The sequence below is a fragment of the Euleptes europaea genome, chromosome 15 (assembly GCF_029931775.1).
Source record: "Euleptes europaea isolate rEulEur1 chromosome 15, rEulEur1.hap1, whole genome shotgun sequence".
Taxonomy (NCBI): domain Eukaryota; kingdom Metazoa; phylum Chordata; class Lepidosauria; order Squamata; family Sphaerodactylidae; genus Euleptes; species Euleptes europaea.
This window is the reverse complement of record NC_079326.1, coordinates 28,259,652-28,274,932: the sequence shown is the minus strand read 5'-3', so window position 1 is coordinate 28,274,932 and position 15,281 is coordinate 28,259,652. Positions and strand designations below refer to the sequence as shown.

General features: G+C 41.8%; 1 protein-coding gene across 1 annotated transcript in view; it reads left to right on the top strand.

Annotated features, from left to right (window-relative positions):
• The window catches only part of NEB (nebulin), a 211,255-nt gene that overhangs the window by 57,440 nt on the left and 138,534 nt on the right, over nucleotides 1-15,281 (top strand). The window contains exons 37-47 of the mRNA XM_056861655.1: nucleotides 194-400; nucleotides 1,495-1,599; nucleotides 1,942-2,049; nucleotides 3,889-4,200; nucleotides 5,133-5,339; nucleotides 6,958-7,062; nucleotides 7,227-7,334; nucleotides 8,514-8,825; nucleotides 9,526-9,732; nucleotides 11,631-11,735; nucleotides 13,044-13,151. Coding sequence (XP_056717633.1) covers nucleotides 194-400; nucleotides 1,495-1,599; nucleotides 1,942-2,049; nucleotides 3,889-4,200; nucleotides 5,133-5,339; nucleotides 6,958-7,062; nucleotides 7,227-7,334; nucleotides 8,514-8,825; nucleotides 9,526-9,732; nucleotides 11,631-11,735; nucleotides 13,044-13,151 — 1,884 coding nt within the window. The remainder of the gene's footprint in view (nucleotides 1-193; nucleotides 401-1,494; nucleotides 1,600-1,941; nucleotides 2,050-3,888; nucleotides 4,201-5,132; nucleotides 5,340-6,957; nucleotides 7,063-7,226; nucleotides 7,335-8,513; nucleotides 8,826-9,525; nucleotides 9,733-11,630; nucleotides 11,736-13,043; nucleotides 13,152-15,281) is intronic.

The following is a 15,281-nucleotide window of genomic DNA, read 5'->3' as shown; positions in this document are numbered from 1 at the left end:
AAGAATTTGGTTTGTTAGGTTGCAGCGATGGGATATTCTGGGAAGTGTTCAAAGAAAAAGATAAAGCATTCTGTTTATCCTTGTAGACACAGATAAACCTAGTTAGGTACAGCAATTTTCCAAGGACACAGGAAATGTTTTCTGTTATATTTGTTCCGTTTTTTGAATTGCTGTTTGTTCCCTTCTCCCCTAGAATGTTTACAAACAAGACTACAACAGTTGGTTCAAAGGAATTGGATGGAGTCCTCTGGGTTCACTAGATATGGAAAAAGTTAGAAAAGCTGGAGAGGCATTAGAGGAACATAAATATCGCCAACGCCCGGACACCTTCAAGTTCTCAAGCTTGCTAGATACAATGCCAATGGTTTTGGCTAAGCAAAACACCAAGCAGCTCAGTGATGTAAGTTCTTGTGAATGCCAGTATACCATGGTTTGGTTAAAAACATAAATTTAAAAAGGGACAGTGCTTGAAAATGTGCAGAGTCAATCTTGAGTTTCCTCCCAATATGGTGCTTTAATTTTAAGCACATAAGGCATTCCTAGAATTTTAAGGATGGTACCACAGTTTCTGGGTCCACTCGACTAGTCTGTTCTACTAGCAGGTAGGGTTTCCAGGTCCCTCTTCACCACTGGCGGGAGGTTTTTGGGGGCAGAGCCTGAGGAGGGTGGGGTTTGGGGAGGGAGGGACTTCAATGCCATAGAGTCCAATTGCCAAAGCGGCCATTTTCTCCAGGTGAATTGCTCTCTTATCGGCTGGAGATCAGTTGTAATGGCAGGAGATCTCCAGCTAGTACCTGGAGGTTGGCAACCCTGCTAGCAGGGGAGAATGAGAGTGGAAAGGACCACTGGAAAATGCTTCCACTTCACTTCTGAAAGGAGGATGGGAGAAAAAGCCTGCCCAGCCAGACCCCTCCCATGCAGGCCTCAGCTAGGTGCCTCCTTCCCTGTCCTGTGTGGGGCTCAGGCTGCTGGTCTCTTGAACCAACCATGCATGGGCAAGAGCCAACCTCTCTTGGGGCTGTGGCAACCCCAGTGAGGGAAGCCCCTCTGGTCATTGGGCCACTGGAACTTTTGTCAGTGGCCTTAATGCCCAATCTACCTGGTCTATGCCCTAAAGAGAACAGCCTCAGTGAGATAGAACAGCAACCGTTTCACGTTGCTCTCTTAGACACACCAAGCCCAAGACTGTAAACCCTTGTGTTAGGAGTCCTCTTCCCTTCTTTGCTACAAAACAAGGGTAGCAAGCAGTGGAGGCTGCCTTTGTCTCTGACTTTCACTTGATTGGTTACTTTTAGTGCAGCTGAATTTGGATCTCAACCAGATATCCAGGTGGATTAGTCCACTATGTACTGGAAAAGCATTTCATTATTTTGTGGAGCTAGAGATGTTTGCATGTACACTTCATATATGCAAATAATATGCTGATTAATCCAGAAAGAGGTTCCCTGTGCCTGCTGTGTAAGACTGATGACATATGCATTGTTTTCTTTTCAGATAAACTATAAAGTGGAGGGCGAGAAAGTTAGACACACCTATCACTTGGATCCTGATCTTCCTCAATTTATTCAAGCCAGAGTTAATGCTTATAATATAAGTGATGTGAGTATCGAACAGGTTATTTTTCCATAGACAGATGTCCTCCTAATAATTAGAAAAAGTGATTTTTAAAATTAGTTTTTGCATGCAAGTTCTCCCCATCACTGTCTTTTACCTATAGCATTGGTAAAATACTTATCCCTTTGTCAGTGAGGATGATACTGCATTCTGTTTGCGCTGAAGCTGCCGATTTTTTTTACTTGATATCGAAAAAATTACTTATGGCAATGCCTTTTAGGTTGCCCTTCGTGACTGCAGACACTCAAACAGATGTTCAGAACAAAAAAATAATATGCTCTTTCACAAAACGTTCACAGTAGGAATAATGCTTTCCTTCTATTTAAGGGTCATTACAAAGCAGACTGGAAGAAGCTGATTGCCAAAGGGTACGATCTGAAGCCAGATGCCATTTCTGTAATGGCTGCAAAAGCTTCACGAAACATTGCCAGCGATGTAAGTTTAACGCGTTTAAAAATCCTTGGGTTGCTGGTGGTGATGTAGTTTTCTGCAGAACAGGTTATAATATTTTAAGTAATAGATGGTTCTGTTCTGCTGAGGAATCAACACACTTCTTGCAGACTTTAGAAATTCTGAATGAATTCTCATATTTTTGTTATGTAATCGTGCCATCCTAAGCAGAGGCACACACTTCTAAGCCCGCTGACTTCAATGGATTTAGAAGGGTTTAACTCTGCCTAGGATTACACTGTAAATCTCTACCACCGTCATCTAACACGTGGCTATAGAAAAGTCACCTGCAGTCTTCTGACGTGCTAGGCAGGCTTCTGATGCTGCTAGTTGGATGCTACCATCAGCTATGCAGAACTGGGTTTCTACTTTCTGTTTTCACCCTGTTTTTTGTAGGGTTGGCTTTGGATCAGCCTGAAGTAGGGAGACGGGAATTAATTAGGAAGTGTCTCCCCACTTCAGGCTGATGGGAAGTGGAATTATGCAACCCTTTGAGCAGTATGAGGGAAGTCCTTGTTGAAAACCAAGACAGACTTATGTTATTGCTCAAGCTTTATTCATTTTCTTGGTTCCCTGTCAGCTAGCATCCCCCAAACTCCACTGCCTGGTTTTATTCCCATCAGATGGCCATTTTACTGTGAAAAGGAGAGGCCGGCTACCACTGCCAGCCTCTTGCAGAGCAAAATGGAAGTTCTGGAGCTTAATCGTCTCTTCCAAAAATGATGAGCATTTGGAAGTTAGGGTTGTAGTGTAACAGGGCAAAGCAAACCTTCCCCCCACCCATGCCAAAGAGCGAATTTGGAGGGGGAGGTATACACAATACTGGAAAGAAGAACCCAAGGGTAACAAGAAAGAGGACTATATCATTTTCTTGGGTTAGGGATAAATAATGGAATATTCACGAATTTGTATAATCAGTTTTGCAATGTTGGAAATGGTGTGACAGAGGATGGGTTCTCACATACATCACTAGATTTTCCATTTGATTATTGTCCTCTTGGAATTCTTCTTAAATGTTTTCATTTCACTCTTTCCATGTGGAACAGAGGGAGGGGCTGTGGCTTGCTTTGCATGCAGAAGGTCCCAGGTTCAGTCCCCGACATCTCCACTTAAAGGGACTAGGCAAGTAGGTGATGTGAAAGACCTCTCTGCCTGTGACCCTGGAGAGCCGCTACCAGACTGTGTAGACAATACTGACTTTGATGGACCAAGGGTCTGATTCAGTATAAGGCAGCTTCATGTGTTCATGGGTTCATATTGTACACAATAACCGGCAGCTTAGTATATGAACTGATTTCATTAAAAAGTACCACAGTTGATTTGATGAGAGGAGATACACAAGCTAAATCTGTGGGGTTTATGTGATGGTCTATTTATATATGCAGACAATCATTTGATTCTGCAGTGTAGCCAAAGGCAGCTAATACATTTGTGTGAACCAGGCCAGAAAGAAAGGACCAGCAGGAGCAGGGACAATAATATGAAAAACACCTATTGCTGATATATTTTTTCGGTGTTTTGAAAAATCTGATTCTACATTTGCTTGCTCTGACCTGGATGGCCCAGGCTAGCTTGATCTCATCAGTTCTTGAAGCTAAGCAGGGTCTTCCCTGGTTAGTACCTGGATGGGAGACCACCAAGAAAGTCATGGGTTGCTTCACAGAGGCTGGCAAACCACGTTTGTTCGTCTCTTGCCTTGAAAACTCTGTGGGGTCACTGCAAGTTGACTGTGACTTGATGTCACCTTCCACCACCAAATATGCCTCTCTAAGAATTGCTAAACTTTTTTAAAAAAACTTTATTTTATTTTGGTTTGATTTCCAGTACAAATACAAGGAAGCCTATGAGAAAGATAAAGGAAAACAAGTTGGATTCCGTAGTCTGCAGGATGATCCCAAATTGGTCCATTATATGAATGTGGCCAAACTACAGTCTGATCGCTTATACAAGAAGGATTATGAAAGCAGCAAGACTAAGTATCACAGCCCTTTCGACATGTTTAGTGTGGTCGCTGCTAAGAAAGCCCAGGACGTCGTTACCGATACAAACTACAGACAATCTTTTCATAATTACACCCTTTTGCCTGATGCCATGAGTATGGAATTGTCAAGAAACAGAATGCAGATTCAGAGTGATGTACGTTATTTGTTGATGATTATGCCTATGGTGATAGCAACTAACTAATGTCTTGGAAGGACTGAGGCAGGATGCCAAGCTAGGATTCTACCCCTTTGGACCTGACTGCTCAGTTTTCTGGCTCAGATGTGCTGATTTGACAGACACAATGCATGCTGTGCTCTGTTGCATTCTGAAATCACTGCACTTTTCCAGTTTTTTTGAACATATGTTACACCTTACTTGATGAATTAAAAGGCTTAATTATTTAATAGGACTCAGCAGAAGAAGTGGATATTGTCCTAACTTTAGCAGTGGAGGAATATGATTTATTTCACTTCCTCCATCTTAGTAGGAATTCATAATCACCTCAAATTTACTGAATCCACTATTTTAAAATGACTGCCAAGTATGGTGGGAGTGGTGATTGTGGCCAAGCACTGAGTAATATAACCCATACTTAACCCGACAATGAATTTGTATTAATGCACAATTTCCTCCTTCTAAAAAGTCTATGTTTGTTGGCAGTGTTAAGATGCTCTTGAGGGCAGACTGTTTGCCCAAGCTGGTCATGGTCTTCCTCTTGGGGGGGGGGGGAGGCTGTGGCTCAGTTTGTAGAGCATCTGCTTGCCATGCAAAAGGTCCCAGGTTCAATCCCTGGCATCTCCAGTTAAAGGGGCTAGGCAAGTAGGTGATGGGAAAGACCTCTGCCTGAGATCCTGGAGAGCAGCTGCCTGTCAGAGTAGACAATACTGACTTTGATGGACCAAGAGTCTGGTTCAGTATAAGGCAGCTTCATGTGTTCATTTCAGGGGGCAGGATTTCCTTAGGATAGGATATGGAGCCACCATCCCAGCTTTAGCCCACTTTGTGGCAGCGGAAGAACATGTTGCTCTCAAATGTTGTGAAAGCTGACATTTCACTTTATATCCCATTTCTTTCTTTCTTTAAAGAATCTTTACAGAGCAGATTTCAGTAACTGGCTGAGAGGAGTTGGCTGGGTGCCAATTCAGTCCCTAGAAGTAGAGAAAGCAAAGAAGGCCACTGACATTCTTAGTGAAAACAAGTATCGTCAGCACCCAGACAAGCTGAAATACACTATTGACATGGATTCCATGGAGCAGGTGCTTGCTAAGCAAAATGCCGAGACCATGAATAAGGTAATTAAAAAAAACCAAACAACTTATTTTTTTCTTTGTTGCTAACATTCAAAATGTAAACTATGGGGGGTGGAGGGATATGTGGGTTGTGTTCTTGCAAAAATAATGCTGCAGCAAGTTAAGAATGCCTGTTGTAAGCAGAAAGAAAGGAGTTGTGGGACCATACAGATGAACCACACGCTCTCAGATAACATCATGTAAGTAATTGACTTTTTCAGGGTTTACGAACAGAATTTCTTGGTTAAGATACACTGATTATCAGAGTTTTATAGTAGGTTACTAGCACTGCCTTCCTAAACAGAGTTATAACCTTCTAAACCCATTGACTTCAAGGGACTTAGAATGGTATAAGTCTGCTTAGGATGACACTGTAGAAGTGTTGTCTTCCCCAGTTGGCTCCCTGGAAGCAATTTGGTACAAACAAAAACTATTCTGAGCCCTTTTTTGACATCTGATTTTGTTGCTTCAGCCATGTGTAACGAGAACATATGCTATGCTTGATTCTCTTGCTACCTGCAGTTATCATTTTCTATGAATAATGACACAAAATGGCAACTATACATATCAGGGGGATTGTGTGTAGCACAAGCTCCTGTTATACATAGATGGAGAACCAAAATTAAACATCTGAAAGGGGTGATGGGAAAAATGATCTCTGGAAGGGAATTGCATAGCAGTCTGACATTAGTACATCTGCTTTATGGCAATGACTCACTTTGGGCCAAGGCAGTTATCTATCTGGCCTGCCGAGATTAAAAGTGTACTCTATGCCATTAAAGGTTTATGAAATGGAATGGAATGGAATGGATTAAAAGTATACAACCCCTCTTCTGAGCAGTCTTTACTTTCTGCTACTATTATGTATTGTGAAATTAAGTGAGTCTTTGTAAGGTTTAAAAATTAAAAGAAGTTATAATTAGTTTTGTCTAATAGTGTAGACCAGGGGTTCCCAACATGGGGCACACACCCCACAGGGGGGAAATTGGCTTTTTAAGGGGGGCAATTCGAGAATGAGTTATTAACAGTGAATCTTTTGCATTTCTTAGGTTCTAGGGGCCTTATATACAGTATATAAATATATATTGTGACATACACATTTTAAAAATTAAAATCAGAATGTACACGGCAGTCAGCTGGTGACAATGTCACAGGGGGGGCATCAGGATGCTTAGTTGGGGCATGGCCAAAAAATGGTTGGGAACCACTGGTGTAGACAATAGAGTAGCCATTCTTGAGAATTGTAAACTAATCTGACACGGTAAAACAATGTTTGTGTTATGTTTTAACTGATTGTGTTCAGTTTTAACTGAAAGCTCATACCCTGCCAGAAAATATTTTTGTTAGTCTTTAAGGTGCTGCTGGACTCTTGCTCTTTTCTACTACTGCAGACAGACTAACACACCCACTGTGTGTTATGTTTTGTATAAGTTGCTATGAAACATGGTGGTTTGTAAGATCCTTAAGGGCAGAGACTTCTGGTAATGGGACTTATTTAAACTGGTGCATGCTTTGACGGTACAGTGTATCTAAATAAATTGCAACATAGAAAAAAAAAGGGAAATCATTTAGAATCATAGATATCTTCAAGGTCAAGTTGTTTTTTCTTTTTCTACTGCAGAGGCTGTATGTTGACAAATGGAACAAAGAGAAGACTGACATCCATGTGATGCCTGACACACCTGAAATTCTCTTGTCCAAAGCCAACCAAGTCACCATGAGCAATGTGAGGTTTGAAACAGCAGGTTGCCTTCTTACCCTTAATGTAGTGCCATTTTTTTGGTGGCCTCTCTGAAAGTGCAAATACTAGTCACGTGAGAGCAGTGTTCTGTAATTTTCTTCCAAAAAAAATCCCCCCTCTAATTGTCTTCCTGTATATCTGTCTCGCAGAAACTGTACAAGGCTGGATGGGAAGAAGATAAGAAGAAAGGTTATGATCTGAGGCCAGATGCTATCTCAGTAAAAGCAGCCAAGGCTTCTAGGGACATTGCAAGTGATGTATGTTTACTTTTTGATAAATTTGTCTTCAGCATAAAAAAAAAAAACCAAAACAGAAAAAGCTGTTTTCTTTCTAGTCTAACCTTGCCCTATGTTGACACCGTGTTTGTTCTGCCTGAGTTCTTTCACTTAGAATCGCAGATTCTTTTGGACAATCTGGGAAACAGTTCTTATTGTTTCTATGTTTTGCCTTAGGTTGTTATAGACTCCTAGGCCATTTATGCAGGGTCAATTTTGAAGCTCACTCACAGCTTTCTTTTTAAATGCGACCTTTAAAATGGCTATTCACGGTCCTGACGCAAAAAGAGAAATTCCACCCCCCCCACTCGCCTGCTCCTTTGTTCCTTCCATTAGCCAACCGTTGTTTGCATAGCTAACATGCGGCTGTCGTTTTGCATGGTTCCTTCAGGGGATTCTTCGGTGTGGGGGCGGAGCAAACACAAAAGGTCATGTTAAAGGGACTCTTCAGTAATGTGAAGCAGGTATGCGCCGGCTTTGCAGTCACTTCCTGAACGACGGTTCACTGTGAAAAACTCCAAAAAAATATGTGGGGCAATTCAGAATGGAACGCGCTGCTAATTACCAAGCATAAATGGCCCTAGAGTTTTGTTGTTTCCTTATCACTTACTTGTGCTTGGTCCATCAAAATGCCAAGCCTATTATGACTTTGTGTGGAATTTTTTTTATATTTATTTCACGTTTGGTTGTTATAGGAAGGAAAGAGAACTATATAGCCACAGATGTACTCAAGAGTAATTTGCTAGCACCAGTTACACTGCTCTGTGATGAGGTCAATGATAACTATCCTATGGCCAGTGCCATGGCTTCAGTTTAACACAAGGGTTAAGTGCTCTTAAAACTATTGGCTTGAAACAGCTGAAGGGTACTTAACTCTTTGTTGGACTGTGACTGATGTATGTACAGATCCTTAGGGATTATGTATTCTTTTATTGTTAAAATATATGTATGTGGAGGGAAGGGGATAAATAAAAGCATCAGTGCTTTGATATTCTGATCTCCTAACAGTTCTCATTCTTTTTGTTTAGAACCACTTAACATTTACTCAATATCATATAATCAAGTTGCACAGAACAACTGACAGGAAGTGTATGATTCTCCATTTTCGTTAACAAGTTCCCCTTTACCTTGTTTTAACAAATGTGTTTTTAATGTTTACAGTATAAATACAAACTGGCCTTTGAGCAGGCAAAGGGAAAGCACATTGGGTTTCGGAGTCTCGAAGATGACCCTAAGCTGGTGCATTTTATGCAAGTTGCTAAAATGCAATCGGAACGTGAATACAAAAAAGACTATGAGAAATCAAAGACCAGGTTCCACACGCCGGTTGACATGTTCAGCGTAGTGGCAGCCAAGAAAGCACAGGATGTTGTGACGGATATAAACTACAGGAGCATTATCCACACTTACAATGTCATGCCTGACGCCATGAATCTTGAACTGGCCAAAAACATGATGCAGATACAGAGTAATGTAAGTAAAGGGCTCTATGGCCTGTGAGTTGCTAAGTGTCTGATTTGATGAGAGGCTAGGGAACCTTTGATCAGATCTTTCCAGCATTCTTTATAGACCAATAAACAGTTGTCCAAGGCCCCAGTTCAGATCAGGACTGTGGTTCTGCAGGAGCAGGGTTTAAATCCCTGAAAGTTTCACAGTCATACTTAGCGCTACGAAAGCAAATTCTCTGCATTATGAATATGGGGAGATGGCAAGCTGGAAACGACATTTCTATCGAAGCTTATTACTTAATTTTGCTACTGGATGAGAAGCAAACTTGTAAAGAATCCCTCTTATTCTATTTTGTCAATGCTCAGTGTCAAAACCTCAGGTATTCCATACAACAGATCTTTCTACCACTTGAAAGAATACTGTAAATAACATGCAAGAAATGTAGAGAGAAAATTACGTATTTGCATGAAAGTTATGTGTGTGCATGTTTCTATCATTTCACATCAACATTACACAAATCATTCCAGAAGGCTCAGTTTTTGAAAGGCTAAATGTAAAATTGCTGTTCCAAAAAGATGCAGGCGATCGCTATGAATAAACTAGTATATCAGCTTCATTTTAAAATTCTACCTGTGAATTAAAATGTTGCTGCACACACTGATGTTAAAATAAACAGTGGTTTACCTAGCATTGTTCATTTGTTTTTATTTCATTTTCTCCTCAGAATCAGTACAAGGCAGACTATGATGAATTTATGAAGGGAGTTGGATGGATGCCTTTAGGCTCTCTAGAATCTGAGAAGAATAGGAAAGCCATGGAGATTGTTAGCGACAAAAATTATAGACAGCATCCTGACAAACTGAAGTACTCCATCCTGATGGATTCCATGCCCATGGTCCTGGCTACAAATAATGCAAAAATTATGGATGAGGTAAGAAAATAAACATCCTCTAAATGTGCTAAAAAATAACGATTTTATGACTATTGAAAAACAGAGCAGACACAGTACTCTCCAAATTTGATATCTAAGAACAAGATACTTGGAGACCATCAGTTTCATCATTGAAAAGAACTTGTAGACTAATGACAACTGAGCACAAAGAAATAAAAATTTGGACCCACCTATATTAACAAATACACGACTGAAAATATTTGAGGTTTAGTTATTTTACAGAAAAAAATACACCGATGGTAAACTTTCCTTGTAAGTCAGCATATACGGTAACTCGTTTACTACCTTCTACAAGGTCTCCTAAATTTCCAAAGGAGTTTTGAAAATATCACTGCATTGTGGGGAAAATATTGCCAGGAGAGTCCTTGTTTAGTTGGTCTTCCTGTTCAAACTAGTTGAACAAAGCTGCAATCAGGAATCAATGATTTGGACAGATATAGGACACTACTTCAGAGAATCTTTCTGTGTAGTCTTATATTGCTGTGGAACTTCCCTACACTTCGATGACTGCCATTTGTATGGTGATTACACATCAAGGTTGGCATCAGGAGTTGTCATTGTAGGGCACCTGTTTAGGCTCATGACCCTATAGGTGGCCCACTGACAGCTCCTGTTGCCTTCTAGCCCTGTTGCTTCTTCTCGTTCGTGGTCCTTTCTGCTTGACTACTGTCTTCAATTAAGTGGGCAGCAAGTGAGGGGAAAGAGCAGCTACCGCTTTCCCATCACTGTTTTCTCTTCATCTGGATAGCAGTGGGGATTTGGCCCACAGAGAGATGGTGAATGACTGAGCAGCAGCAAGGAGGTGGGTCTGCTGAGGCCGTCTTGCCCAAGGAACCCCTTCCCCCCACTCCCAAGAAAGCCTGGAGCCATCACTTAGAGAGGACTCAACATTAATTCTTGATTAGTTCTGTGCTGGACTGAAACAGGACTGGTAGTTAGAACCCCAGTTAGCAGTTAGCTTCTCTCACTGTATTCAGCTTGAGGTGCATTCATGAGTTGAATGTTAAATTAAATTTCAGATACTGCTTTTGTTGGTGGGCAACACGTATCTACTAACAAGGCAATACTTGAAAAAAATCTGTGTTCTGGAGATGCCATACTTCCAGTTGTTGACCAGTTGTTTTAAAGCGGTTAACATTTTATATAGTGTTTTAATTAAAATGTAGTTTTATACTGCCGCTCTGGGTAGGGCAATTTTCCTGTAAATATTTTGTGCTTGGTCAAAGGACCGTAATAAACAATTTATTTAGTGCTTCCAGGGGGAGAAAAAGAGAGAGGGATGAATGCTGAGATTTGCATCATTGCCAATAAAAATTTTCTAGAGATCACTTTTGGAATAGCAAGAGCAAACAGTAGAATTTGACAAATAGCAGTATCATATGTATGCACTTTATGGCATAATTCAGGCTTTATAAGCCTGTGGGCACATTTGGAATTCTGTCACAGCATGGTGTGTGCAGCCACAAAATGGCTGCTGCAAGAGGTGGAACCAGCCACAAAAATGGCTGCTGTAGCTTACCTTCAGTCACACAGTGAAGATTCTTGTGCTGTAGCCCAAAGTAGGGTTGCGAGATTGCTTAGATTGGCAAGCAGTTGCCCACCAATCCACTGCCTGGCTCAGAGGCGGTCATTGTGTGCGCGCATGGCCACATCAATGCGATTCCATCACTTCTGGTTTACACCCAGAAGTGCTGCATCACAACTGGCCTTTTCCCACTCAAACTCCCAGCTGTCCTGCCTCAGCTCTACCCCAAAAACCTCCCGCACTATGTTAGAGACTCTAATTCATGTCCTCTTAAAGACAAGTATGATAATGATGCTTGTGGTGAGTGGTTTCTTTTCCCAGAGGTTGATAGAAGTTTTGCTTACTTTTTCAGCACCTTTACAAAAAGGACTGGGAGGCAGACAAGACAAAGATTCACATAATGCCTGACATTCCTGAGATTGTTTTGGCAAAAGCAAATGCCTTTAACATCAGCAATGTAAGTATGCTGCCTACCTGAAGTTGTGTTTCGGTCTCTTACCAGTAGTGATAACTAAAAATGAATTATCAATCCATATATTTACCAACCTGTCAACAACTGCTGATTCCATCTCAGCAAAGCTTAAATACAAGTGAAGCAGATCAATACCCACCTCTCCTGGTATACCCCTGAAGATCATTATGATCTTCTGATAATAACTTGCTGGTGGTCCCCGGCCTAAGAGTGTGTGGCTGTCCTCTGGCCTGGTGGAATGCTCTGCCTGGTAACATCAGGGCCCTGCAGGACCTCAAAGAGTTCTGCAAGGCCTGCAAAACAGAGCTATTCCACCAGGCCTATAGTTGAGGACACTATAGAGCTTCCTCTGAAACATAAGGGATCCAGCCCCTTGAGAGCTCTTATCTAGCCCATGAGCCAGCAATGGCAGCCACACACACCCCACTCTCGATCTGGGCTGGTAAGCCCGCAGCGGCCTTGCCAGCCAAGGCAGCCAGCGCCCGCAGTCCTGATCTGGGCTGGCGAGCCTGCTGCAGGCTCACCAGCTAAGGAAGCCACCCCCTGGATCTAGGCTGGTGAGCCCGCTGCTGGCCAGCCAGCCAAGGCAAACACCACCACCCCGCTCCTGATCTGGGCTGGCGAGGCATGGCTGGTCCAACCAAGGGACATTTATGTCATATCCAGTCCTCATAACAAATGAGTTTGACACCCCTGCATTAGAGGCTTCCAGGGGTTATATAGCAAGAGGGGTTCTACTGTGAGGAGGCAATACCTAATAGTTACTGCTGAGCAAAGATTTCTTGGAGCTCTTCAATACTGTGGTCTATTGCATTTCTGGTTCATTTCTGGTTCTACCTTGGAAAGCCACCACCAGTCAGAGTAGAGAATACTGACCTTGGTAGACCAATGGTCTGACTCAGTAGAAGGCAGCTTTATATATGTGTGTCAACCAGGAAAGTGGAATGTGATATAGGGAAAGGTGGATACCCTTTTCACCAGGAATTCTCCATGTGAATAAAAGAAGCTAATGGATAGGAACTGGCTCTTGTTGGCTATAAGGGTAGGAATGGACCACATATAGCCTACGTCCAAATTAAGGGATTGGAAGCAGTGAAGATTCGCTCCCAATCCCCAGAATGACAATGAGCTCTTTGTTCATCCTTACTTCTTTGAAATGCTAGCAGATGATGTATTATTTTGCATAATGCCAGACAAATTGTCAGTGTATGTACACTTGAAAATTCATTGTTTCTATTTATATTAATTCATTAACATGAAAACTTACCCCCCTTTAACTTTTTCAATTCACAGAAAATGTACAGACTTTCCCTGGAAGAGGCTAAAAAGAAGGGATATGATCTCAGAGCTGATGCAATTCCCATTCAAGCTGCTAAGGCTTCTCGAGACATTGCTAGTGATGTAAGCTGTTAAGGGAAAGCATGTTTACTTGTTTTTAAAATGTATAATCTGTGTGGCTTTATTTCAGTTTTATACAGTGGTTTAAATCCAAGAGTGCCCTTATTACCTATCTATTACCTATTTTATGGGTTTACAGTGCAATCTTAAGAACACTTACCTGGGAATGAGCCCCATTTAATAGACCTGAGCAGAATTCTGAGCAGACCTGCTTAAGATTGCTCTCTTTATGTAGCAATCTTAAACAGAGTAACACACCTCTAAACCCAATGACTTCAAGTGCGTTGAGAAGTGTATAACCCTGCTAAACACTCCAGTGTTGTAGATCCACTCTCCAGAGACATGGTTGCGATGGCTAACAAAGTAAAAACAAGCAACACAAGCATAACACATAAAATAACTAAAAAATCCAATAAAAACAAACCGTGTCCAGGTCTGTGGACATGTTGTTGGGACTGTCTTGGGAGTTTGAAACAGGAATGGGATTCTGTTGGTGGACCGCCCACCCTGCTGCCCAACTGTTTCCCTGTCTGAGTTGGTAGAGGTGGCTTTGGATGTGCTATTGAAGACTTCTGAACTAGTTGTTCTGGTTGACTTCAACATCCATGCTGAAGCTACCCTGTCGGGAGCAGGAATAGTCTCCGTGACAGCCATGGGCCTGTCTCAGGTAATAGCAGTCATCACACACTCTTGATCTTTTGTTCTGATCTGAGCACGAAGCAGGTGACCTGAAGGTGGAGGGATTAAAGAAGGTCCCCTTGTCATGTCTGTTTTCATGCTGTTCTCAAATTGTTTATTTTATGTATTCTTTGTTTTAATTTTTTTATAAATATTGAACTGTTTTAATGCGTTGATGTTCACTGCCTTCAGGACCCCATTTAGGAGGAAAGGCAGTATAGAAATGTTTTAAATAAATAATAATCAATAAAATTGATAATGAAACCCCCTAAGCAGCAACATGTTCCAGAACTTTAAAAAAAGCAGTAATCACAAAGCAACATTAATCATAATCTGTTGGCTGGTTTTATGTTGTTACCCACTGTGACCCTGGCTGCAGCCGGGGAGGGTGGGATAGAAATGGGAAATAATAAATAAATAAATAAAAACAAGTAGCAAGCACTTTATAAATCAACCAGCCCAAAAGGATAAGATAAAGCTTCAATTAAAAGTATGAACATACAGAAATGCTTTGGCTTGGTGCCTAAATGACAGTAGGGCAGGAGCAAGGCAACCCTCAAGGAAAGAGCATTTTAGGCATCACAAATGACACAGTCTTTATTCTGGGAGGGGCACAGATAGAAAGGTTTGAGAGGAAGGTTTTAACGGATGGGCTGGACAGTATGGAAGAAGGCAATCCTTCAAGTACCTCCACTCCAAGCTGTTAGGTTTGGCTCTGTGAGCCTTAAGTAAGAACCAGCACTTAGAATTATACCCCGAAACAAATGGGCAGCAGCACACAGCTGATGCAGTCCCTCTATTCAGCCCTTGACAATTTACCACAGGAGAGACTAGACCCTGCATCCAGAGTCTAGGATCTAGCAGCACCCCTGAACTACCTGTCTTCTCCTTTAGGGGAATGTAACCTCTTCCAGAACATACTGACTTTTCAGTTCTCGATAGTGTTGCCAACCTCCAGGTAGGGCCTGGAATCTTCCAGAATTACAACGGATCCCTAGACTACAGAGATCAGTTCCCCTAGAGGAAATGGCAGTTCTGGAGAGTAGACTCCGTGGCATCACATTTTTGCTGAGCTCCCTCCCCAAACTGCTCTTTTTAGGTTCTACCTCTAGATCTCCAGGAATTTCCCAATCCAGACTGGGCAACTCTGGTTCTCAAGTGGCTTTGTCATTGATCAGCAGTCCTGTCTAAACTGAGCATCATTTAATTACCCTCATATATCACATTACTTTCTCCAAGTATTTTTTAGGACCTGTATTTTTTTAGGATCTACCTGGAACTCCTGCTTAGAAAAGGAGTTTCCAATTCCCTAATTCCCACAAATTTTTGCCTTGAGCTGCAGCCTACTGCCCTTAGCTCAGTACTTTTCCTAAAGGTTCCTTGACCTTCAGTAATAGTTTTTCAGGGGGTGATGGACCTGCATGAGGAACAAGGAGGCAGGAAAGATCTATTCTG